The sequence below is a fragment of the Eurosta solidaginis genome, chromosome 3, assembly GCF_040869045.1.
Source record: "Eurosta solidaginis isolate ZX-2024a chromosome 3, ASM4086904v1, whole genome shotgun sequence".
Lineage (NCBI taxonomy): Eukaryota > Metazoa > Arthropoda > Insecta > Diptera > Tephritidae > Eurosta > Eurosta solidaginis.
In genome coordinates this window covers 89548167-89574896 of record NC_090321.1, presented here as the reverse complement: position 1 = coordinate 89574896, position 26730 = coordinate 89548167, and the positions used below count along the sequence as shown (strand labels likewise).

Genomic DNA, 26730 nt, shown 5'->3' with positions numbered 1-26730 from the left:
GTATAATTGTATGTTTACTTTAGGGTCTCACAAGCTTTAATAATGGGCACCACTTCAATAGCCAATGCTTTAGCCTTTGCCCCAAATTTCCAAAAGGGCATTACAGCGGCAAAGAATATATTTTTGTTACTCAGCCGTGTTCCGAAAATTGGCGATAAGCCTGGAGTTTCGAAAGACCTTTGGTATGCGGAAGGAAAGGTTGATTTTACTGAAGTCCAATTTAGTTATCCTACACGTGCGGAAATTCAAGTACTTCGAGGTATACAACTTAGTGTGGAAAAAGGTCTAAAAGTAGCATTAGTCGGTTCATCCGGTTGTGGCAAGTCGACGTGTATTCAGCTACTACAACGGTTTTATGATGTTGATGGGGGTTCAGTGTCCATCGATTGTATCGATTTACGTAATTTATCGATAGCAAATCTTCGTCGTCAACTAGGTATTGTGTCACAGGAACCCACCTTATTCGACAGAAGCATTAAACAAAACATCGCATATGGTGATAATAAACGAGAAGTAACTGAGCAGGAGATAATTGCATCAGCTAAAAAAGCGAATATACACAATTTTATTGCAACGTTACCATTGGTAAGATACTCCCCATAAGTTAACCTTTGGATATATTCATTTAGTTCGACCATATATGTAATGACTACCACTACGACAGGATACAATTAGGACTTTGTTCGAAACATTTAACAGTTTGAAACTTAGAAAGGTATTGAGGAGTTTATAATATCAAGGGGAAGCTAGACTGCTGTAGTCTTTGGGAAGCTGTCCAACGTAGTGCATATTGATTCCCTCGTTTATCAAATTGTTATCGTTCGGATAGAACAGCTAAACATATTGTAACGAATTTAGTGAAACTCCGCTTATTTTACACCTTCTACTAACGTTCGTATCGCTAAATTGTTGAATAAATAACTCCAATATTCAATTATACAAAATGGTCTTTATTATACTACTTTGAAAGTAGAATAACACTTATACTTCGCAACCAATAGCGTGCTTAAATCAAACTGATTACGGACTACTCAGCTTCTGTTGCTTTTATACTCTCTGCCCAAATGCCTAGACGTTTCTTCTTCTAGAATTCTCTACCTGGTCACTAGCCATACGCGCGTGTATTTGTAGTGTGTAACCATATGCGTGTGTATATGTGAGTGAAGTAGTAGCTGATGATGACATGCGTTTGTGAGTATCTCTCTGCTGCTTGTATGTATGTGTGTACATGATGATTAATTTGTTTACGTACATACAAGTGTGGCAGCTTGCTTTATTGTTGTTGTGGCTTTATTTACTTAGTATCAGATTAGTGATGTGAGTTACACTTAGTGTTACTAATATTCCTCACAATATGAATTCTTGTTGATAGACGGGATGATTCCACTATAATTTTTTGTTTGGGATTTTGGTGTTGGGACGAGAGCGTATTGTTCTTCTATTGACAAATGAGTCCCTTGATGGCGATAGTCGCCGCGAAATAAATGAACATAAAGTTCATTCGAGGTTTGTTTTGACTCGTACTGCTTTATTGACTTCGAGTCAGTTTTGCGACACAATTAAAACGCATTCGACACAAAATGGTCATCTTGCCAGTTCTACGCAGTTTTGATGCTTCATCGTGCTTGCGTCATTATTAAATTTTTAACTTAATTATATGGACTTAAGAGTTCTCAAATTGCAGGGTTACGAAACGCGCATGGGTGAAAAGGGAACGCAATTGTCGGGTGGCCAAAAGCAGCGCATTGCGATTGCTCGAGCAATGGTTAGAAATCCGAAAATCTTACTGCTCGATGAAGCTACTTCCGCTCTTGATGCTGAAAGTGAGAAGGTAAAAAGTTTTATTTTCTATTTATTTATATATACAAATTATGCATTTTTCGATTATTTTTTATTTACTTTTAGACTGTTCAAGAAGCTTTAGATGCGGCTAGCGAAGGACGTACCACGATCACTATTGCTCATAGGCTATCGACAATTGTTGATTCTAATGTCATATATGTGCTTGATAATGGTCATGTTGCGGAAAGCGGTTCACATAAAGAACTATTGAAATTGCGTGGTATCTATTACACCCTGTGGAAGTTACAAACTGGCTGTTAGTTATGGTTAAGGCATCGAGTCCCGGAATCCCGATCCCGAGACACCCGAGTCATTTTGCCATCCCAAAACCCCGGGATTACGTTGAGTAAAATCCCGGGATTACGGAGTTCCTCCGTGAGCTCATATTTCAAACTAAAATATCTTTAAGTGGTTTCTTTTTGCAAGTTTTAATTTCAAAGCGCAGGAAATCCCCCTTTCCTTGTAAAGTACAGCTTCTTTAGAAGTAACAAATTTCAATCATCTTATATCAAAACAAAGACATTATTCTATCCGATAGATCTCTAGATGTTCATCTGCCGGTTACAAGTTAAGATATTACATTTTAAATATTACTTTAGATCATGGATATCCAAAACCTGAAAGTGATTGTCCTTTCGCATAGGCAGTTGGCGCAGAATTGTGCTATGGGATGCAGACACCTGCTATAGATGATTTAATAGTTTAAGGATATTTTTTTAAATAAACAAGTATTTTGAATTAGCTGAACGTTTATATGGATACTCTAAAGCGAAAATCGTAAATTTACTACCAAAATGATAGGCAACACTTTAACCACTATAAATGTGTAATTGTTGAATTATACGAAAAAAATGTGTAATGCTTTAGATATTATATGCATAAAATTGTACGCACCAGTTGGCTTATATTTACACCCCAAGAGCGTGATTTTAAACACTAAGGGCCTCATTTTTTGTAGCGAAAAAATAGTGTTGTTGTTGTTGTAGCAGTGCTTCGCCCCACCTAATAGATGCGACCGATCACAAATTGTCATTAATATCCTCTAACGGGAGTCCAAGGAAACTTGCTTTGTCAACAGGGGTGGACCGTACTGAAAGTGGTATTAGAGGCGTTGGTTCCACATTAGATTTAAAGAGATGGTTGGTGTCATGTGGGGACACATTGCAAGCGGGGCATACATTTTGTATGTCGGGGTTGATTCTGGATAGGTCAGAATTTAGCCTGTTACAGTATCCAGAACGAAGTTGAGCTGGAGTGACTCGCGTTTCCCTGGAGAGTATGCGTTCCTCTTCCGCAAGTTTTGGGTACTGTTTTTTTGAGTACTGGATTCACCGGGAAATTCCTGGCATAAAGATCCGACGCCTGTTTGTGGAGTTCACTGAGGACCTGCTTGTGTTTTTTTGCTTCACACGGCTGAGTTCTCAGGTGCCGTATTTCCTCAAAATGCTTACGGAGATGACTCTTTAAGCCCCTAGGCGGTGTTGGCTCATCAATCAGATGTCTGTTGGGATGCCCAGGCTGCTGAGTATTCAACAGGAAGTGTTTGGTTAGCATCTCATTTCTCTCCTTGATGGGGAGTATTCTCGCCTCATTATGTAGATGGTGTTCTGGGGACATACGAAGGCAGCCCGTGGCGGTTCTGAGAGCAGTATTTTGGCAGGCCTGTAGCTTCTTCCAGTGAGTAGTTTTTAGGCTTGGCGACCATATAGGGGACGCGTAGCATGCAATCGGCTGGCCAATTGCTTTGTATGTGGTAATGAGGGTTTCTTTGTCTTTTTCCCAAGTACTGCCAGCAAGGGATTTGAGGATTTTATTACGGCTCTGGATTTTCGGTACAATTGCGGCTGCATGCTCACCAAAATGTAGATCCTGATCAAACGTCACATCCAAGATTTTGGGGCGTAGGGCAGTCGGTAGCGTAGTGCCATCGACGTGGATGTTCAAAATGGTCGACATTTGGGACGTCCATGTTGTAAATAAGGTCGCGGAGGATTTAGTCGGTGATAATTCCATGTTTCGTGAGGCGAAACAACTGGAGAGATCAGGGAAGTAGCTGTTTATTCTGTTGCAAAGCTCATCGATCTGTGGGACTGGGCCTGTGGCCATTATTGTGCAGTCATCGGCGTATTAAACGATAGTAACTCCTTCTGGTGGCGAAGGTAGCTTTGAAATGTAGAAGTTACACAAAAGTGGGGATAAGATTAGTTCTTCTTGGTTTAAATGATTTGTTTCTAATTTGCACCGATGCCTGCCGACCCGGGCCGTAAAGAGAAAATCCGGGCCCGTGACTAAACAATTTACGGGCCCCCTATAAAAAATCAACTAATACATTTGATTGATTTGAATTAATGACGCCTCATTCATGAATCATTATTGATGTATTACATCAAAACAAAATTTTTGCAACATCAACTAAATGATTTTTGGACTAAGAGCTGAAAATAAAATTAACACAGGATATTTACTATTTAAACTGTTTTATTGTAACGTAGAAACAAAATTCTCTTTTAACAGCCACGTATTGTTTTAAATATGTAATCTTTTCTAGTTATTTGGTAACATTTTAGTACATTTCCGATAAATTGAATGATGATTATAAATTTTAGTTATTCAATATAGAAAGTTCAGAAAGTTCGGAGTGGCTTTACTTGCTTTTACGCTGCAAAATTTTTATAATAATATCAAAATTTAACTGTCTTGCCAAAATGATTCTTGAAAGGACGCTGAAGGAACGTTCTGCACTAGCTAGAGTGACAGGTATAGTGCAAAAGATACGTAAAGTAACACATATTTTGGGGAAAATTATATACAGATTTTGAACATATGTAGATGGCATTTAGCAATTCCAATGATGACAGACCTTTATCGAAATTTCCTTCGTAAATAGGTTTCAAGTAAATTATTTCACATTCTAAGCTTTGAGAAATATCCGACTTGTATTTTTCGACAAATTTTGCTGCGCTCGCCCGAACCGTAGTTTTATCCATGTCTTCAAATTGGCACAAAGAGGAAAACAACTTACTCGTTCAAATTTCTCATAGCTGCAAATCGTTCAGTAATACCAGTGATTACTGAGTCTACGATTACCAAGAATGTATTGTTTTTAAAATCAGACTCAGAATCATCCGTAATCATCTCATTTTAATTATCTTCAAAACGTCTTTTGGGTTTTCTCTTTCGAATGTTGGGAAACTTTGGCGAGATGTTCAATACCCGTCGGGAGGTTGCCGTCGCGGAAACCAGAACATCTAGGAAAGTGGAACCATCCATAGCAGGAGCAGCATTGGGCGGATGTCGCAAACATATATATTCTGTGCTGGCAAACGGTGCAAAGGTAGGTAGGGACTAAGAGTCTGTCGCCCTGACCTACACAATTGCTGCCGGAAAAGAGGGGGAGAAGACGGGGGCAGGGGCTGATGCTCGGCATTGCTCCTGACTCTACTACGGAGATTGTAGGTATGAGTGAGGGCAGCCGTATGAGTTAGTGGCGCCGTGGGCCGCGAGCAGCAGCGTGTACTTGTGGCTTGCTGAGCAGCGAGGCTGATGGGAGGTAGTGGGGGGCTAAGGCGTAGACTACGGGACGTCCTAAGGCGTGAACAGCAACGAGCCACAAAAGATTTATAGAAGTTGCGTGGACGTCTGGTTTTGGGATCTAGCCCAGAACAACCTGTCCGATGCAACCATCCCTTACACGAGACACACTGACAAGAGTATGACCGTCCTAAAAAGATTCATTTCCGGCAGATGCAGCAAAGCCATTTCTCAGGACCGTGGTCAGGAGACGGACCCGGATTGGGTTCGATACCTTCCCGGAGCAAGAGAATATGGAGCAGTCCCGCTGCAAGGAGCTGCTGGGAGGATGAAGGGACGCAACGAATTAAATGGGGTTACACTGAAATGACAGTCCTTGGTCGGAAAAAATACCGAGTCGCTCCGGTACATAGAACCGACTGCCTTGTGAAGCATAGCGAAAAAGTCGCAAGAAGCCATTGAACAATTAAATTTGTGGTACACAGTGGTGACACCTTCAACCACGGCGTTTTTAGCAGAATGGTTTTTGAAAAATGGACTGCATACACACCGGGCAGCGGAGAGGGGGGCAGCCAGGGCAATTGCCCTGGGGCCCGGAAGGTTTTTGGGGGCCCGGCAAGGCAAAGCAGTATTGACAGTACTCTAACTAGGATTTCATAGATACATACATATTTTGTTGCTACAAAAAATTGTTTTAAAATTAAAAATCACTTAACTAAAATCATAAGCATTCGATCAAATATTATGGGGCATAGTCATAGTCGAAATAAAATGTGATTTTAAGTTAGATAAACGTTTTTGACACAATTTTATAAGCGCTATCTGTCAAAAATGTTTAAACTAAAAATCACATTTTATTTCGACTTCCCAACGACTTAAGTGGTCGCCATTTCCTTCAAATCATATTCCATACTACTCTAAAAAAACGGAGAAAAGTAAAGCGTGATTGGCTCGTTGGGAGTGCAACAAAAGAAGCGCTGTTTTGTTTTCCATGCCGGCTTTTCAGCAAAATTTCCGAAAATACCCGATCAGCTTTGACAAAGTCTTCAGCATATTCTAAAGAAAAAGGTTGGAAGAGGTTACACGACAAAATTCCTGAACATGAAAATAGTCAAAATCATAAAACTTGCTATATAGAGTGGCGCCAATATGAAATGAGAATTCGAAATGCAAGTTCAATGGATTTTCTCTTTGCGGAAACCCTTAAAAATGAAGCAGCTCGCTGGAGAGAGATACTTCGCAGAATTCTTGATGTTGTTTTATTTCTTGGAGAAAAAGGATTGGCATTTAGAGGGGATAATTCATTGATCGGAAATCTAAAAAATGGAAACTTTCTTGGTATTCTGGAGCTGATCAGCAATTATGACCCCTATTTTATGAACATTTGGAGAAGGTGAGAGAATCTCAAACGAAAAAGGATCGTCTCCAAGCACATTATTTGTCTGATGGAATACAAAATGAGTTCATAGAAATCTATGCAAGTCAAGGAAAAAAAAAGATAGAAGTCGAGAGAAAGTCCGTCAAGTATTTCACAGTAATAGTGGATGCAACCCCTAATTCGGCGCATATTGAGCAGTCTGTTTTTATATTGCGTTATGTTTTATTAGACAGGGACTCCGGAAAATGGAAAATCCAAGAACGCTTCTTAGAGTTTGTCGATTGTAACGCAAAAACAGGAGAGCTATCGCTGAGATGATTCGCAGCACTCTAAAAAAGCACAATATTCCACTGGATGACTGCCGTGGGCAAGGGTATGATAATGGCAGTAATATGAGCGGTCATTACAAATGAGCGCAGAGTCATAACCTGAGAGATAACTCCCTGGCAATATTTGCACCTTGTGCTTGTCATAGTTTAAATTTATGTGGAGTGCAAGCTGCTGAATGTTGTGCAGAAGTCATCACATTTTTCGTTATTATGCAGAAATTTTATATCTTTAGCGCAAGCCCTCAGAGACGGGAAATTCTCAAGGAAAAAACTAATTGCTCCTTGCACAGCATGTCACAAACACGATGGTCTGCTCGTGTGGATAGTGTCAAACCTTTCGCAACTCACATTCACCAAATATTGAAAGCTATTGATGAAATCAAGTCAAGTATCGTGTTTTGTAAAAAAGAAAAAAAGGTAGGTTGGATATCATTTTTAAGCCATTAGAACCTATTAAAAAATTGCGCGGCGAAACGAAACGAAATCATTTCGTTACGTTAATTTTGAGTTTTAAAGAAGGAATGGGATAATTGTATTACATTTTTTTAACAAGGGTTTTAGAAAAAAATTTGGACTAAAGTATGTCATAAGTATTTAAAGCTACTGATAATTGTAACGAAAATTGTAAGGTAACCGCAATTAGCATTTTTAATTTAATAATGAGAGTTTCACTTTCCTATATATATACATACATAGCTTGCTGTTGAAGTTGTCTCGAATATACGCACAGTCGCTTCGTTAGGCAGAGAAGAGATGTTCTATCACCAATACATGGATACTGTTAGTCCTGCAATTGCTGTAAGTCATTCAAATTAATATGATTTTATTCGCCCAACATTGTTAAATGTATCTCTTATGTGTTATCATTTTAGCAAGCTAAAAAGAATACCCATTTCCGTGGTCTTGTCTATGGTATGGCGAGATCCCTTATGTTCTTCGCATATGCAGCTTGTATGTATTACGGTTGTTGGTGTGTGGTACACAAAGGTATGGAATTCGGCAATGTTTTCAAGTAAGTGTTCGAAATTGAACTTTAGTGACTAATTCTGCAATATCCGGCATCCTCACACACTGCTTCTTATTAAAATTGTATAATTGTATGTTTACTTTAGGGTCTCACAAGCTTTAATAATGGGCACCACTTCAATAGCCAATGCTTTAGCCTTTGCCCCAAATTTCCAAAAGGGCATTACAGCGGCAAAGAATATATTTTTGTTACTCAGCCGTGTTCCGAAAATTGGCGATAAGCCTGGAGTTTCGAAAGACCTTTGGTATGCGGAAGGAAAGGTTGATTTTACTGAAGTCCAATTTAGTTACCCTACACGTGCGGAAATTCAAGTACTTCGAGGTATACAACTTAGTGTGGGAAAAGGTCTAAAAGTGGCATTAGTCGGTTCATCCGGTTGTGGCAAGTCGACGTGTATTCAGCTACTACAACGGTTTTATGATGATGATGGGGGTTCAGTGTCCATCGATTGTACCGATTTACGTAATTTATCGATAGCAAATCATCGTCGTCAACTAGGTATTGTGTCACAGGAACCCACCTTATTCGACAGAAGCATTAAACAAAACATCGCGTATGGTGATAATAAGCGAGAAGTTACTGAGCAGGAGATAATTGCATCAGCTAAAAAAGCGAATATACACAATTTTATTGCAACGTTACCATTGGTAAGATACTCCCCATAAGTTAACCTTTGGATATATTCATTTAGTTCGACCATATATGTAATGACTACCACTACGACAGGATACAATTAGGACTTTGTTCGAAACATTTAACAGTTTGAAACTTAGAAAGGTATTGAGGAGTTTATAATATCAAGGGAAGCTAGACTGCTGTAGTCTTTGGGAAGCTGGCCAACGTAGTGCATATTGATTCCCTCGTTTATCAAATTGTTATCGTTCGGATAGAACAGCTAAACATATTGTAACGAATTTAGTGAAACTCCGCTTATTTTACACCTTCTACTAACGTTCGTATCGCTAAATTGTTGAATAAATAACTCCAATATTCAATTATACAAAATGGTCTCTATTAGACTACTTTGAAAGTACAATAACACTTATACTTCGCAACCAATAGCGTGCTTAAATCAAACTGATTACGGACTACTCAGCTTCTGTTGCTTTTATACTCTCTGCCCAAATGTCTACACGTTTCTTCTTCTAGAATTCTCTACCTGATCACTAGCCATACGCGCGTGTATTTGTAGCGTGTAACCATATGCGTGTGTATATGTGAGTGAAGTAGTAGCTGATGATGACATGCGTTTGAGAGTATCTCTCTGCTGTTTGTATGTATGTGTGTACATGATGATTAATTTGTTTACGTACATACAAGTGTGGCAGCTTGCTTTATTGTTGTTGTGGCTTTATTTACTTAGTATCAGATTAGTGATGTGAGTTACACTTAGTGTTACTAATATTCGTCACAATATGAATTCTTGTTGATAGACGGGATGATTCCACTAAAATTTTTTGTTTGGGATTTTGATGTTGGGACGAGAGCGTATTGTTCTTCTATTGACAAATGAGTCCCTTGATGGCGATAGTCGCCGCGAAATAAATGAACATAAAGTTCATTCGAGGTTTGTTTTGACTCATACTGCTTTATTGACTTCGAGTCAGTTTTGCGACACAATTAAAACGCATTCGACACAAAATGGTAATCTTGCCAGTTCTACGCAGTTTTGATGCTTCATCGTGCTTGCGTCATTATTAAATCTTTTAACTTAATTATATGGACTTAAGAGTTCTCAAATTGCAGGGTTACGAAACGCGCATGGGTGAAAAGGGAACACAATTGTCGGGTGGCCAAAAGCAGCGCATTGCGATTGCTCGAGCAATGGTTAGAAATCCGAAAATCTTACTGCTCGATGAAGCTACTTCCGCTCTTGATGCTGAAAGTGAGAAGGTAAAAAGTTTGTTTTTCTATTTATTTATATATACAAATTATGCATTTTTCGATTATTTTTTATTTACTTTTAGACTGTTCAAGAAGCTTTAGATGCGGCTAGCGAAGGACGTACCACGATCACTATTGCTCATAGGCTATCGACAATTGTTGATTCTAATGTCATATATGTGCTTGATAATGGTCATGTTGCGGAAAGCGGTTCACATAAAGAACTATTGAAATTGCGTGGTATCTATTACACCCTGTGGAAGTTACAAACTGGCTGTTAGTTATGGTTAAGGCATCGAGTCCCGGAATCCCGATCCCGAGACACCCGAGTCATTTTGCCATCCCAAAACCCCGGGATTACGTTGAGTAAAATCCCGGGATTACGGAGTTCCTCCGTGAGCTCATATTTCAAACTAAAATATCTTTAAGTGGTTTCTTTTTGTAAGTTTTAATTTCAAAGCGCAGGAAATCCCCCTTTCCTTGTAAAGTACAGCTTCTTTAGAAGTAACAAATTTCAATCATCTTATATCAAAACAAAGACATTATTCTATCCGATAGATCTCTAGATGTTCATCTGCCGGTTACAAGTTAAGATATTACATTTTAAATGTTACTTTAGATCATGGATATCCAAAACCTGAAAGTGATTGTCCTTTCGCATAGGCAGTTGGCGCAGAATTGTGCTATGGGATGCAGACACCTGCTATAGATGATTTAATAGTTTAAGGATATTTTTTTAAATAAACAAGTATTTTGAATTAGCTGAACGTTTATATGGATACTCTAAAGCGAAAATCGTAAATTTACTACCAAAATGATAGGCAACACTTTAACCACTATAAATGTGTAATTGTTGAATTATACGAAAAAAATGTGTAATGCTTTAGATATTATATGCATAAAATTGTACGCACCAGTGGCTTATATTTACACCCCAAGAGCGCGATTTTAAACACTAAGGGCCTCATTTTTTGTAGCGAAAAAATAGTGTTGTTGTTGTTGTAGCAATGCTTCGCCCCACCTAATAGATGCGACCGATCACAAATTGTCATTAATATCCTCTAACGGGAGTCCAAGGAAACTTGCTTTGTCAACAGGGGTGGACCGTTCTGAAAGTGGTGTTAGAGGCGTTGGTTCCACATTACATTTAAAGAGATGGTTGGTGTCATGTGGGGACACATTGCAAGCGGGGCATACATTTTGTATGTCGGGGTTGATTCTGGATAGGTCAGAATTTAGCCTGTTACAGTATCCAGAACGAAGTTGAGCTGGAGTGACTCGCGTTTCCCTGGAGAGTATGCGTTCCTCTTCCGCAAGTTTTGGGTACTGTTTTTTTGAGTACTGGATTCACCGGGCAATTCCTGGCATAAAGATCCGACGCCTGTTTGTGGAGTTCACTGAGGACCTGCTTGTGTTTTTTTGCTTCACACGGCTGAGTTCTCAGGTGCCGTATTTCCTCAAAATGCTTACGGAGATGACTCTTTAAGCCCTAGGCGGTGTTGGCTCATCAATCAGATGTCTGTTGGGATGCCCAGGCTGCTGAGTATTCAACAGGAAGTGTTTGGTTAGCATCTCATTTCTCTCCTTGATGGGGAGTATTCTCGCCTCATTATGTAGATGGTGTTCTGGGGACATACGAAGGCAGCCCGTGGCGGTTCTGAGAGCAGTATTTTGGCAGGCCTGTAGCTTCTTCCAGTGAGTAGTTTTTAGGCTTGGCGACCATATAGAGGACGCGTAGCATGCAATCGGCTGGCCAATTGCTTTGTATGTGGTAATGAGGGTTTCTTTGTCTTTTTCCCAAGTACTGCCAGCAAGGGATTTGAGGATTTTATTACGGCTCTAGATTTTCGGTACAATTGCGGCTGCATGCTCACCAAAATGTAGATCCTGATCAAACGTCACATCCAAGATTTTGGGGCGTAGGGCAGTCGGTAGCGTAGTGCCATCGACGTGGATGTTCAAAATGGTCGACATTTGGGACGTCCATGTTGTAAATAAGGTCGCGGAGGATTTAGTCGGTGATAATGCCAGGTTTCGTGAGGCGAAAAACCTGAAGAGATCAGGGAGGTAGCTGTTTATTCTGTTGCAAAGCTCATCGATCTGTGGGACTGGGCCTGTGGCCATTATTGCGCAGTCATCGGCGTATTAAACGATAGTAACTCCTTCTGGTGGCGAAGGTAGCTTTGAAATGTAGAAGTTACACAAAAGTGGGGATAAGATTAGTTCTTCTTGGTTTAAATGATTCGTTTCTTTATTGCACCGATGCCTGCCGACCAGGGCCGTAGAGAGAATATCCGGGCCCGTGACTAAATAATTTACGGGCCCCCTATAAAAAATCAACTAATACATTTAATTGATTTGAATTAATGACGCCTCATTCATGAATCATTATTGATGTATTGCATCAAAACAAAATTTTTGCAACATCAACTAAATGATTTTTGGACTAAGAGCTGAAAATAAAATTAACACAGGATATTTACTATTTAAACTGTTTTATTGTAACGTAGAAACAAAATTCTCTTTTAACAGCCACGTACTGTTTTAAATATGTAATCTTTCTTAGTTATTTGGTAACATTTTAGTACATTTCCGATAAATTGAATGATGATTATAAATTTTAGTTATTCAATATAGAAAGTTCAGAAAGTTCGGAGTGGCTTTACTTGCTTTTACGCTGCAAAATTTTTATAATAATATCAAAATTTAACTGTCTTGCCAAAATGATTCTTGAAAGGACGCTGAAGGAACGTTCTGCACTAGCTAGAGTGACAGGTATAGTGCAAAAGATACGTAAAGTAACACAAATTTTGGGGAAAATTGTATACAGATTTTGAACATATGTAGATGGTGACAGACCTTTATCAAAATTTGCTTCGTAAATAGGTTTCAAGTGAATTATTTCGCATTCTAAGCTTTGAGAAATATCCGACTTGTATTTTTCGACAAATTTTGCTGCGCTCGCCCGAACCGTAGTTTTATCCATGTCTTCAAATTGGCACAAAGAGGATCACAACTTACTCGTTCAAATTTCTCATAGCTGCAAATCGTTCAGTAATACCAGTGATTACTGAATCTACGATTACCAAGAATGTATTGTTTTTAAAATCAGACTCAGAATCATCCGTAATCATCTCATTTTAATTATCTTCAGAACGTCTTTTGGGTTTTCTCTTTCGAATGTCCGGAAACTTTGGCGAGATGTTCAATACCCGTCGGGAGGTTGCCGTTGCGGAGACCAGAACATCTAGGAAAGTGGAACCGTCCATAGCAGGAGCTGCATTGGGCGGATGTCGCAAACATATATATTCTGTGCTGGCAAACGGTGCAAAGGTAGGTAGGGACTAAGAGTCTGTTGCCCTGACCTACACAATTGCTGCCGGAAAAGAGGGGGGAGAAGACGGGGGCAGGGGCTGATGCTCGGCATTGCTCCTGACTCTACTACGGAGATTGTAGGTATGAGTGAGGGCAGCCGTATGAGTTAGTGGCGCCTTGGGGCGCGAGCAGCAGCGGGTAATTGTGGCTTGCTGAGCAGCGTGGCTGATGGGAGGTAGTGGGGGGGGGGGGGGGGGGGGGCTAAGGCGTAGAGTACGGGACGCCCTAAGGCGTGAACAGCAAGGAGCCACAAAAGATTTATAGAAGTTACGTGGACGCCTGGTTTTGGGATCTAGCCCAGAACAACCTGTCCGATGCAACCATCCCTTACACGAGACACACTGACACGAGTATGACCGTCCTAAAAAGATTCTTTTCCGGCAGATGCAGCAAAGCCATTTCTCAGGACCGTGGTCAGGAGACGGACCCGGATTGGGTTCGATATCTTCCCGGAGCAAGAGAATATGGAGCAGTCCCGCTGCAAGGAGCTGCTGGGAGGATGACAATTTGTGGGAGGGACGCAACAAATTAAATGGGGTTACACTGAAATGACAGTCCTTGGTCGGAAAAAATCCCGAGTCGCTCCGGTACATAGAACCGACTGCCTTGTGAAGCGTAGCGAAAAAGTCGCAAGAAGCCATTGAACAATTAAATTTGTGGTACACAGTGGTGACACCTTCAACCACGGCGTCTTTAGCAGAATGATTTTTTGAAAAATGGACTGCATATACACCGGGCAGCGGAGAGGGGGGGGGCAGCCAGGGCAATTGCCCTGGGGCCCGGAAGGTTTTTGGGGCCCCGGCAAGGCAAAGCAGTATTGACAGTACTCTAACTAGGATTTCATAGATACATACATATTTTGTTGCTATAGAAACTTGTTTTAAAATTAAAAATCACTTAACTAAAATCATAAGCATTCGATCAAATATTATGGGGCATAGTCATGGTCGAAATAAAATGTGATTTTAAGTTAGATAAACGTTTTTGACACAATTTTATAAGCGCTATCTGTCAAAAATGCTTAAACTAACTTAAAATCACATTTTATTTCGACTTCCCAACGACTTATGTGGTCGCCATTTCCTTCAAATCATACTCCATACTACTCTAAAAAAACGGAGAAAAGTAAAGCGTGATTGGCTCGTTGGGAGTGCAACAAAAGAAGCTCCTTGCACAGCATGTCACAAACACGATGGTCTGCTCGTGTGGATAGTGTGAAACCTTTCGCAACTCACATTCCCCAAATATTGAAAGCTATTGATGAAATCAAGCCTTTGAATCTGAGTTCAGAAACAGTACCGGATTTGAAAGGTATTGAAGCATATATGGGGAAATTTGACTGTATCCTCTTAGCCTCCATTTGGCTCAAAGGGTTGACGGTAATCAACCATCGAAATGTGGTACTGCAAGCTAGAAATGCCACACTGGACGTGGAAACAGAAAATATACGTAGCCTGATTGATGAGTTGAAGAAGTTCAGGGATCAATGGTCGATCACACTTCAAGAATGTAAGGTTCTGGCAGGGAGTATAGGAGTTGTGAATACCTTCGCAGAGAAAATAATGAAGATAAGAAAGCGCCAGTTCGATGAATTACCTGGCGAATCACCTGAGTGTAATTCTTAAACTCAATTCAAACAGCAAGTTTTTTACCTTCTTTTGGACTGCATGATTGGTAACATGACAAGACGTTTCGAAGCCGTAAATGACATTGCGATTAAATAAAGTTTTTTGTGGAAGTATCAGGATCTGACGGAAGAAGAGCTCAGAGAAAAGGCAGCGGCATTCTGCACGATTTATGGTATCGATATTTCTACGGATCTAATAGATGAAATCATTCATCTCAAAGCCATCCACTTAGCAAATTTGGGATGTGATTCGCTGCTACCATTTCAACTTCTGAACAAACTTCATGACTTGAAGATGGAAGTATTATTTCCGAACATCTGCATAGCACTAAGAATATTTTGCACACTTCCAGTGAGTGTGGCCGAAGGGGAGCGTTCTTTTAGTCTATTGTCTCGCGTGAAACATTTTTTACGTTCTACAATGAGCCAAAATCGATTGACAAGCCTTGGAACATTGTTTTGAATCGGTAATTGCAGACCAAAAAGCACGGAACGTTCTCCTTGGCTGATTCAAGCTCTTAAAATGTACATATTTAGAAAAAGTTAATGTAAGTAAATCAAACAATGAAATCTAAAATTTCAGTGATGTAAGTGCTCCAGTAAATCTTATTTTATATGAAATACAACTGACAATTTGAATTGAAAAATTTATGTATGTTATGTTATTTTTTTTACTGGATTGAGTTTATTTTTTAGGGGGCATGTAAACGCGAACTGTCACAGGGGCCCGGCTCGGCTCTCTGCGGCCCTGCATACACATTGTAGCTTGAAAACTTTTTATTTCATTCTGGAAACAAACATTCAAACAAATTGGAACTCAGTTCCCTATGCGCATATAAATGCAAATGATAACTCCTTAATTTGCAATACTGCTTTGCACACACTTTACACACAAACATTTCCAATATATTTGTAAAGCTTATTCACCTATTTAGATTTATATTTTAAAGCTTATTCACTTTTTTACACCACAAGGCAAGAAGCGCGACGATTTTACAGAAAATGAAAATTTACAATTACTTGAAGCAAAAAACGATAACAAGTGCCCGAAATTTACACATTGCTTTGTGAAATTACAAAGCATGTGTACTTTTGCACACTTCTTGCGTAAAACTACGTACTTTTCGAGTGTAAATCAAAATATTACACGTTTTTTTTTAGGGTAATATCATCCATTTTTTTATTTTTATAATGAATACGTAAAAAAATGGGCATTTTTACACCAAAAAATTATTTCAACAGGAAGTTACCCCCTTTTTATACTCAGTTGAGCAGAGCTCACAGAGTATATTAAGTTTGATTGGATAACGGTTGGTTGTACATATATAAAGGAATCGAGATAGATATAGACTTCCATATATCAAAATAATCAGGATCGAAAAAAAATTTGATTGAGCCATGTCCGTCCGTCCGTCCGTCCGTTAACACGATAACTTGAGTAAATTTTGAGGTATCTTGATGAAATTTGGTATGTAGGTTCCTGAGCACTCATCTCAGATCGCTATTTAAAATGAACGATATCGGACTATTACCACGCCCACTTTTTCGATATCGAAAATTTCGAAAAACCGAAAAAGTGCGATAATTCATTACCAAAGACAGATAAAGCGACGAAACTTGGTATATGAGTTGAACTTATGACGCAGAATAGAAACCTAGTAAAATTTTGGACAATGGGCGTGGCACCGCCCACTTTTAAAATAAGGTAATTTAAAAGTTTTGCAAGCTGTAATTTGTCAGTCGTTGAAGATATCATGATGAAATTTGGCAGGGACGTTACTCCTATTACTATATGTACGCCTAATAAAAATTAGCAAAATCGGAGAAGGACCACGCCCACTTTTAAAAAAAAATTTTTTTAAAGTAAAATTTTAACAAAAAATTTAATATCTTCACAGTATATAAGTCAATTATGTCAACATTCAACTCCAGTAATGATAAGGTGCAACAAAATACAAAAATAAAAGAAAATTTCAAAATGGGCGTGGCTCCGCCCTTTTTCATTTAATTTGTCTAGGATACTTTTAACGCCATAAGTCGAACAAAAATTAACCAACCCTTTTTAAATTTGGTAGGGGCATAGATTTTATGATGTTAACTGTTTTCTGTGAAAACGGGCGAAATCGGTTGATGCCACGCCCAGTTTTTATACACAGTCGTTCTTCTGTCCTTCCGCATGGCCGTTAACACGATAACTTGAGCAAAAATCGACATATCTTTAATGAACTTAGTTCACGTACTTACTTGAACTCACTTTATCTTGGTATGAAAAATGAACGAAATCCGACAATGACCACGCCCACTTTTTAGATATCGAAAATTACGAAAAATTAAAAAAATGCCATAATTCTATACCAAATACGAAAAAAGGGATGAAACATGGTGAGGTAATTGGATTGGTTTATTGACGCGAAATATAACTTTAGAAAAAACTTTATAAAATGGTTGTGACACCTACCATATTAAGTAGAAGACAATGAAAAAGTTCTGCAGGGCGAAATAAAAAACCCTTAAAATCGTGGCAGGTATTACATATATAAATAAATTAGCGGTATCCAACAGATGATATTCATCACCTGGTCACCCTGGTCCACATTTTGGTCGATATCTGGAAAACGCCTTCACATATACAACTACCACCACTCCCTTTTAAAACTCTCATTAATACCTTTAATTTGATACCCATATCGTACAAACACATTCTAGAATCACCCCTGGTCCACCTTTATGGCGATATCTCGAAAAGGTGAACACCTATAGAACGAAGGCCCACTCCCTTTTAAAAATACTCATTAACACCTTTCATTTGATACCCATATCGTACAAACAAAGTCTAGAGTCACCCCTGGTCCACCTTCATGGCGATATCTCGAAAAGGCGAACACCTATTGAACGAAGGCCCACTCCCTTTTAAAAATACTCACTAACACCTTTTATTTGATACCCATATCGTACAAACAAAGTCTAGAGTCACCCCTGGTCCACCTTTATGGCGATATCTCGAAAAGGCGAACACCTATAGAACTAAGGCCCCCTCCCTTTTAAAATACTCATTAACACCTTTCGTTTGATACCCATATTGCACAAACTAATTCTAGAGTCACCCCTGGTCCACCTTTATGGCGGTATCTCGAAACGGCGTCCACCTATGGAACTAAGGATTACTCCCTTTTAAAATACTCATTAACACCTTTCTTTTGTTACCCATATTGTACAAACAAATTCTAGGGTCACCCCTGCTCCACCTTTATGGCGATATCTCGAAACGGCGTCCACCTATGGAAGGATTACTCCCTTTTCAAATACTCATTAACACCTTTATTTTGGTACCCATATTGTACAAACAAATTCTAGGGTCACCCCTGGTCCACCTTTATGGCGATATCTCGAAAATGCGACCACCTATACAACAACCACCACTCCCTTTTAAAACACTAATTAATACCTTTAATTTGATACCCATATCATACAAACACATTCTAGAGTCACCCCTGGTCCACCTTTATGGCGATATTTCGAAACGGCGTCCACCTATAGAACTAAGGCCCACTCCCTTTTAAAATACTCATTAACACCTTTCGTTTGATGCCCATATTGTACAAACAAATTCTAGGGTCAACCCTGGTCCACCTTTATGGCGATATCTCGAAACGGCGTCCACCTATGGAACTAAGGATTTCTCCCTTTTAAAATACTCATTAACACCTTTCTTTTGATACCCATATTGTACAAAACAAATTCTAGGGTCACCCCTGGTACACCTTTATGGCGATATCTCGAAACGGCGTCCACCTATGGAACTAAGGATTACTCCCTTTTAAAATACTCATTAACACCTTTCTTTTGATACCCATATTGTACAAACAAATTCTAGGGTCACCCCTGCCCACCTTTATGGCGATATCTCGAAACGGCGTCCACCTATGGAACTAAGGATTACTCCCCTTTAAAATACTCATTAACACCTTTCTTTTGATAACCATATTGTACAAACAAATTCTAGGGTGACCCCTGGTCCACCTTTATGGCGATATCTCGAAAAGGCGACCACCTATACAACAACCACCACTCCCTTTTAAAACCCTCATTAATACCTTTAATTTGATACCCATATCGTACAAACACATTCTAGAGTCACCCCTGGTCCACCTTTATGGCGATATTTCGAAACGGCGTCCACCTATAGAACTAAGGCCCACTCCCTTTTAAAATACTCATTAACACCATTCGTTTGATACCCATATTGTACAAACAAATTCTAGAGTCAACCCTGATCCACCTTTATGGCGATATCCCTAAATGGCGTCCACACATAGAACTATGGCCCACTCCCTCATAAAATTCTCTTTAATGTCTTTCATTTGATATACATGTCATACAAACACATTCCACGGTTTCCCTCGGTTCATTTTCCTACATGGTTATTTTCCCTTATTTTGTCACCATAGCTCTCAACTGAGTATGTAATGTAATGTTCGGTTACACCCGAACTTAACCTTCCTTACTTGTTAATCTTAATTTTATACACAAGTTTTAGAGATTACACATGTGTTAAAGCGACAACACAAGTTATTAAGAATTGTGTAAAACTAAACTAATAATTTATTTGTTTATACAATTTCTTTTGAGTTCGTTTAAAATCATATTTGTACATACAACGTAATTATTTTAGAATCAAAATTCAAAGGTAACAGTCTCTGGATGATCCCAAAATTTGGAAATTTTTGAAATTGAAAATCTCGGTATTGCTAGAAATTTTCAGAATTCGATGCCCTAGCTGTGATACACCATAAGAAATAAGTCAAGAAATATATATTGAAGTTCAAAGGTTAATTGCTTTAAGTCCGTTTCACCGTCTCCAGTTAACGGCAGCTGTCACTTTATCTATCTATTTATTTATTTAATCTTGAAATTGTTACATTTCTTACAGACTAATTACAAATGTAGGCAAATACCAACTAACTTAACTGGTCATTAAGTAGCAATTTAAACCTATTTTCACAAAAGTAGAAATCCAAAACTGAAGATTTCGGAAGCAAATTAAACTCTTTAAGAGCTCTGACAACAGGAGCATTGGCAGCATAATTAGTCCTCGCCAGCCCCACATAAAATGTGGCATGATTCCTTAAACAAATATTAGGAATAACAAAGAAAATACGTTCAAGTAAAAAGGGGCAGTCCACCACCCCAGATATCAAATTAAAAATGAAAGTTAGGGATAAGAAGGTTCTCCTACAATTTAGTGTCTTAAGACCGATAAGCAAACATCTAGACTCATAAGCGGGAACCGGAAGTTCAAAATGAAGGGGTCGCAGAGCATACTTAATAAAGATTTTCTGAACTCTCTCCAATCGAACAATATGACAAGAATAATACGGACGCCAAATAAAAGCAGCATATTCTAGTTTCGAGCGTACCAGTGAAGTAAAGAGTGTCTTTAAAGTATACGGATCGGAGAAATCTGAACTGAAACGTCTGACAAAAGCCAGCATAGAGTACGACTTAGCTATGGTATAGTTAAGATGGCTATGAAAAGTAAACTTGGAATCAAAGACCACCCCAAGATCAGTGATTTTAGAAACAATGTCTAGTTGTGAGCCACCAATAAAATATGAAGTAGGGATAAGAGTACGGGACTTGGAATAGGAGACATGGGAGCATTTTTTAATATTTAAGGGAAGCATATTTTTCTGACACCAAGCTATAACATTGTCAAGATCACTCTGAAGTTTCGTCGAGTCAGAGGAACACGTTATTTTGCTAAAAATCTTCATGTCATCAGCATACAAGAGAAATTTAGAATATTTAAAACAAGTAGTAATATCATTGATGAACATCACAAAAAGAATCGGACCCAATATACTTCCCTGAGGAACCCCAGAGGAGGCAATAAAAGAATACGAGGACACCCCATCAACTACAACTTCACATGATCTATTAGAAAGATACGATTTAATCCAATTTAAAAAATTTGAATGAAAACCAAAACTTTGTAACTTTGATAACAAAATACGATGGTTAACTTTATCAAACGCTTTCGAAAAATCCGTATACACTGTGTCAACTTGGGCGCGGTTACTAAAGGCTTCAATGCAGTATTCGGAGAAAACTGCTAAATTAGAAGTGGTTGATCTCCCAGACATGAATCCATGCTGATCAACAGAGATGAGACGATGAATGGAGAAAAGAATTTTATTTTTCACTATGCATTCAAAAAGTTTTGAGACAGTGGAAATTTTAGAAATAGGGCGATAATTGGATATATCGTTTTTATTGCCAGATTTAAAAACTGGCGTGATAAAGGAGATTTTCCATGCATCAATGAAGACGCCTTGCTCAAGGGATTTATTGAAAAGCAGCCAGATCGGGTAGGCGAGAGCTGCGCAGTTTTTAAAAAGGTGAGACGACAACCCATCGACATCAGTCTGAGACGACATCTTGATTTGACGAATCCCAAGTTCAATATCATCTAACGAGAGTTCAAGAGCCCCAAAGTTTAGTGAAAAACCACTAGCATCCAAGGCACTAAAAAAACCACCCCTACTCAAGACAGGGTCAGCCTCGAAATTCGTGCTGAAAAAATCTGCAAAAAGATTTGCAGCATCTAAAGCCGAATCCGCTTGTGTATCTTTGTAAAATACAGCAGAGGGAATACTAGAACACGATCTCTTTGACTTCACATAACGCCAAAAAGCCTTCGGATTCACTTTAATATCGTCTTTAAATTTACTTATATAATTCCGCTTCAAAACTTTGCTCAATGATTTAAATTCTTTCAAATATTTTAAATACAATTCCTTGGAAGTAGGAGACCTAGATTTTTTAAATTTTTTGAAAAACTTGTTTCGCAAATTCTTCAGTTTTTTCAACTCTTTTGTGAACCAAGGAATTTTGTAAACCTTTTTTCTTACACTCGGAATATGTTCACAACAAATGCAATTTAAATTATTCTTAAAAATATTAAAACAACTGGTAACTTCAACCTCAGCAAATAGCGAATCCCAATCAATAGACTCAATTGCCGCATTAACAGCATCAACATCGTAATTTTTAAAACAAAACTTGGAAAGGGAATCTTCTACGTAAGAATTAAACTCATAAAATTCCAAATGAAGAACAAGCGGTACATGATGGGGACCAGGAGTGGACAAAGGGTCTAGACATTCCTGGAGGCAAAAATTCATATTATCACTTAAAAATATGAGATCTAATATTCTATTAAGACTGTTATTAAAACTGTTAATCTGACTAAGGTCACATCTTGAGAAGCCGTCAATCAAATAGGTTTCAGCAAACGCATTTGAAGACATAGGAAGAAGCCCCCGACTATTATCAAAAGCAGACCATTCTAGGTTACTGAGGTTGAAGTCGCCAAACACGCAAACATTTTCATGACTAGGTGCTAAGGGTAAAATATTATCAACATGCTCTTTATAAAGTAAATCGCTACTAGTAGGCGGTACATAAGAAACACAAATTAAAAGTTTAGAAACTCCATGTACAGAAACGCAAAGCATATCTAAAAGAGCATCAGCATTCGGCAATGGCACCAGAGTCGCTCGATATTTTCGCCGAATCGCAATTAAAACGCCTCCTCCTCTAGACAGACCAGTTTTTAATGCATCGCGATCTTTTCGAAAAACGCAGAATAAATTTTCATCGAAAAATTCACCATCCATAAAAGTGTCATTTAGCCAGGTCTCGATAATAACAAAGATGTCAAAATCCAAGTTTGAACTCATCGTATATAGTGAGTCAGACTTGGTTCTTAGGCCAGATACGTTTTGAAAATAAATTTTAAGATCCTTGTAAGAATGAATATTAGCTACATCCCGCGTCGAGGTTTGTATAGAAATGTTTAAACGGTTCCTTGTACCATCTGACCCAACCGATTGCCATTGGACATCGGTTGGACCTTGTCGTTTTTTGAACGAAAATTAAAAGGACGCACGGCAATGTTTGAAGGCCATAAGTCAGGCACCAAAAGCTTAGGTAGTACACTTTCATCAACACCCAATTTAAAATTAATATAACGCAGAGAATTGGAATCCACGCCAATCTTCACCAACGGAAAACAAACAATGGAGTTAACATCAATGCCAGTATGTTGAGAAATATGAAGTTTTATTTTATCGGATGTGACCGAGGCAGAGAAAGGCGAAATATGCAGCCACTTCCTTTTAGAAGCAGCACTTAAGTCACTATTAATGCCCGACCCAAGAACTAAAGGTGGCGCTAGCAGGCGCGAATTAATTTTATTACCATAATTGGGGGAGGGTCTAATGTTATCATTAGCATTGGCAGCGTTATTGTTGCTTATTCGGAATTGAACTAGTACCTGTGGTACCTGCATCAGCATTATCATTGTTAGAAGCGCTTTCTTTGTTATGTTGAGTTTTATTTCTTCGTTTGATTTTTTTTTTATTTTGCACTGTCTTCCATTCGTTTTGATTACCAACAACTGCAGGAGACGAAGTAGGCGAAGAAGATTGCAAAGCAACGGCGTTAGAAATTGGCGCCACAGTTGAAACATTGTTAACAACAGCAGCATCATTAGGCAACAACAACAACGATGGTTGAGCAGCAGTACAAATACCAGCTGATAATACGTCGGCAATAGAAGCGACGTCGACAGAGCCAGTAGCAACCGTTGGGGCGCACGCAGAGGCTGGCTGCATTGATGTAGCAAAGTTTTTTTTGTTTACACTACAAAAACTTTCAAATTGCGTGAGCAATTGAGATAATAAAGAATTATTTTCGTTGAGCTTACAGTGCAAGTCACTAACTTCAGCTTGAAGAGAATCGGTTTTATGACGTAAGCACTCATTATCTTCACGCAAAGCAGTCACAGCAGAAAGAAGTTTATATGACAGATCAACGAACGATTTCTGTCAAATAAAGTCGAACATCTTTTTTAGCTCAAATGGGATGAATGGGGACTTTTGAATTTTTATTTTTTATGGTAAACTAAAGGTCCTCATCAAAATTTGGCTTTGCGGTAATTTTTGTTATTTTAATTTTCTAAATTGACCGGACTTAAAAGCTGCTTCTGACCGAGTGATAAGTTGATAAAATAATACACCGTAAACTGACAACATCACTTTGTTCGGGTGTGTCTTCTGATAATAAGTATGTTTTAGTTCACCTATTTTGGACTCAATTGCAAACAGCATACGAGAAAAAAAACTATAGGTAGAGCGCTATTACCGAACCTTGGAGAACAATAAGTTAACAGTCCATCTAGATTGGAAACTTGCAGTAGGTAAGATTTTCAATTGCGCTATACTTTTATAGCTTTGTTTCTCATAACCTGTTTACAAAAGATGTTGTTATAATTTCAAAATAAAAACTCAACAACAATATTATGTGTTATGCATAAAAACACAACTAAAATCAACTTTTTTTTGAAAAAAGTGAACCATCAGACTCCGAAACCATTTTCCCGTGTTATTTGTATTGTTTTTATTGTTAAAACTGTTTATAAAAATTAAATTTAAAACATAAACAAAAACATGTTAAACTCACTAATTTTGGGGGGAAGGGTGGTCTCGTTTTCTCATAGTAGAAATTGTTTGTGTATTTTGAAGTTCCGATAAAGTTTCGTCAGTTTTTCTAGCTTGGAATCCAAGACAAAATAAAATAGTGTCATATAGGCATAAGAGACATCCGTTTTGACCCATTTATATAAAGAAAGCGTTAAAAAAATGTATCTCCTTTTTAATAGCCAACGCCCACCCCTCATGATGCAATAAAGACAGAGAATGAAATCAGTATTACAAAATCGATTCGCATTTAACATAACATGCCCTAAAAAATTTAAGTGTTGCTTCTTGACTTATCTGCATCATTGATTTTTTCTGTATCATAAAAAGAATACTACACTACGACTTTGTATGTATTTCCTTTTGGTGTTAAGGTTTATTTCTTTTTCCTGAGAGGAAATGAAAAAATTTTAGTCAACGGAATTGAATGGCTGAATCTTCAGAATATCGCATTGTCCACAACTAAGGAATATGGAAAGATACTGCTGACGTCAGTGAGATGAATGCCGATCTGGAACGGTATCATGAAGTTGCGGATGAGTAACTGGGAGGTTTTGACTGTATACGGATCAAAGACCAAACCTTTATCTATGTAACTCAAGCGTTGAGGTGGCTGGTGTAAAAATATACAGCGGCAGAGGTTTTACAGGAACGAGGCTTCAACAAATCAGAGCTTTTCCTGATGGCAAAAAAACGGCTTATCAGAATTTTATTTTAAAAAGCCCTGGCTATCCCTGGAAACATTTAGACAAACATGAAATACTCCCAGCCTTATGTTCAAACCCGACAGATATTGTTTTGAATTTCTCTTTCTATTCATACCCCTACTGTGTCTAACCCTCTTCCTCTCTTATTTCCCCTCCCCAATACATTTTCTATTTGACTTTATTCGGCTCATTCAACTTCCCTATCCCTTTCATTCTTCCGTAAATCTTCCCACTTTTCCTCTTACTCGCCAGCTATCGCTCCTATCCAAGCCTATCTCTCACCATTAGCCTTAATCTTAATCTTCCTGGTAACCTCTTTTACTACTTAGTCTGAAACTATGCCCCTTATCCTTACTTTTACTTTCACTCTCCATCTTTCTCTTGTTCTTTTTACTTTCTTTTCACTGACTTCCTCTCTTTTTATACTCAGTGTGCTTTGAACACAGAGTATATTAACTTTGATTGGATAACGGTTGGTTGTACAGGTATAAAGGAATCGATATAGATATATCAAAATTATCAGTATCGAAAAAAAATTTATTGAGCCATGTCCGTCCGTCCGTCCGTCCGTTAGCACGATAACTTGAGGAAATATTGAGATATCTTCGCCAAATTTGGTACACTAGCTTATTTGGATCCAGACTAGATTGGTATTGAAAATGAGCGAAATCGGATGATAAACACGCCCTCTTTATATATGTATATAACACTAGCGAACCCGGCAGACGTTGTTCTGCCCTAAATTTGGTCTATCTGCATAAATTTTACTTAAACTTTTTCCGTCTAACTCTGCCCTTGCCCCTCTACACTTTTTCCTAATCTTTGTATTCACTCCTCCCTTTCCTTCTCCTTCTCTCTTTTCTCTTCTCTCAAGTTTTTCTCATTCTTCTTCATATCTTATTGCCAGTCCCAGAGTGTGGTATGTATTTTGTTTCAGTCCCATTCCGAGTCTCAGTCCCAGTCCCACTACGAGTCTCAGTCTCAGTCTCAGTCCCAGTCCTAGTCCTAATCCCAGTCTCAGTCCGTCTCTGGTCTACTTCCCGGAAAAAGCATCGTAAATACTAATATAGGCAAATTTATATACCAAATTCCAGGCAAATCGAATAGGACGTATGTAAATAGGTATGAGGATATTATTAATTCAAATATTATATTCGGCGGCCACCGTGGTGTGATGGTAGCGTGCTCCGCCTACCACACCGTATGCCCTGGGTTCGCACCCCGGGCAAAGCAACATCAAAAATTTTAGAAATAAGGTTTTTAAATTAGAAGAAAATTTTTCTAAGCGGGGTCGCCCTCGGCAGTGTTTGGCAAGCGCTCCGGGTGTATTTCTGCTATGAAAAGCTCTAAGTCAAAACTCATCTGCCTTGCAGGTTCCGTTCGGAGTCGGCATAAATCATGTAGGTCCCGTCCGGCCAATTTGTAGGGAAAATCAAGAGGAGCACGATGCAAATTGGAAGAGAAGCTCGGCCTTAGATCTCTTCGGAG

The 26730-nt window shown here is 38.7% G+C and overlaps 3 protein-coding genes across 4 annotated transcripts in view; 2 read left to right on the top strand and 1 right to left on the bottom strand.

Annotated features, from left to right (window-relative positions):
* The window catches only part of Mdr50 (Multi drug resistance 50), an 86446-nt gene extending 83865 nt beyond the window's left edge, over positions 1-2581 (top strand). Inside the window, exons 13-15 of one of the 2 annotated variants that reach the window (XM_067772696.1) lie at positions 24-585; positions 1685-1831; positions 1906-2581. In XM_067772696.1, coding sequence (XP_067628797.1) covers positions 24-585; positions 1685-1831; positions 1906-2103 — 907 coding nt within the window. In that variant the 3' untranslated portion in view covers positions 2104-2581. The remainder of the gene's footprint in view (positions 1-23; positions 586-1684; positions 1832-1905) is intronic. The other variant, XM_067772697.1, reaches the window with a different exon arrangement.
* The window catches only part of LOC137244139 (protein transport protein Sec24C-like), a 625388-nt gene that overhangs the window by 520477 nt on the left and 78181 nt on the right, over positions 1-26730 (bottom strand). The gene's annotated exons all lie outside the window — the stretch shown is intronic.
* LOC137244130 (phosphatidylcholine translocator ABCB4-like) lies at positions 6299-10895 on the top strand. Its single transcript, XM_067772698.1, has 6 exons — positions 6299-7497; positions 7777-7878; positions 7953-8092; positions 8193-8754; positions 9854-10000; positions 10075-10895. The coding sequence occupies exons 1-6, from the start codon at positions 7291-7293 to the stop codon at positions 10270-10272; spliced, it is 1356 nt and encodes a 451-aa protein (XP_067628799.1). The 5' UTR covers positions 6299-7290; the 3' UTR covers positions 10273-10895.

Coding starts and splice junctions, on each gene's coding strand:
- LOC137244130 (XM_067772698.1), top strand. CDS start 7,291: ATGCAGAAATTTTATATCTTTAGCGCAAGCCCTCAGAGACGGGAAATT. Junction 7,879..7,952: donor CTGTTAGTCCTGCAATTGCT/GTAAGTCATTCA, acceptor TTATCATTTTAG/CAAGCTAAAAAGAATACCCA. Junction 10,001..10,074: donor TTGATGCTGAAAGTGAGAAG/GTAAAAAGTTTG, acceptor ATTTACTTTTAG/ACTGTTCAAGAAGCTTTAGA.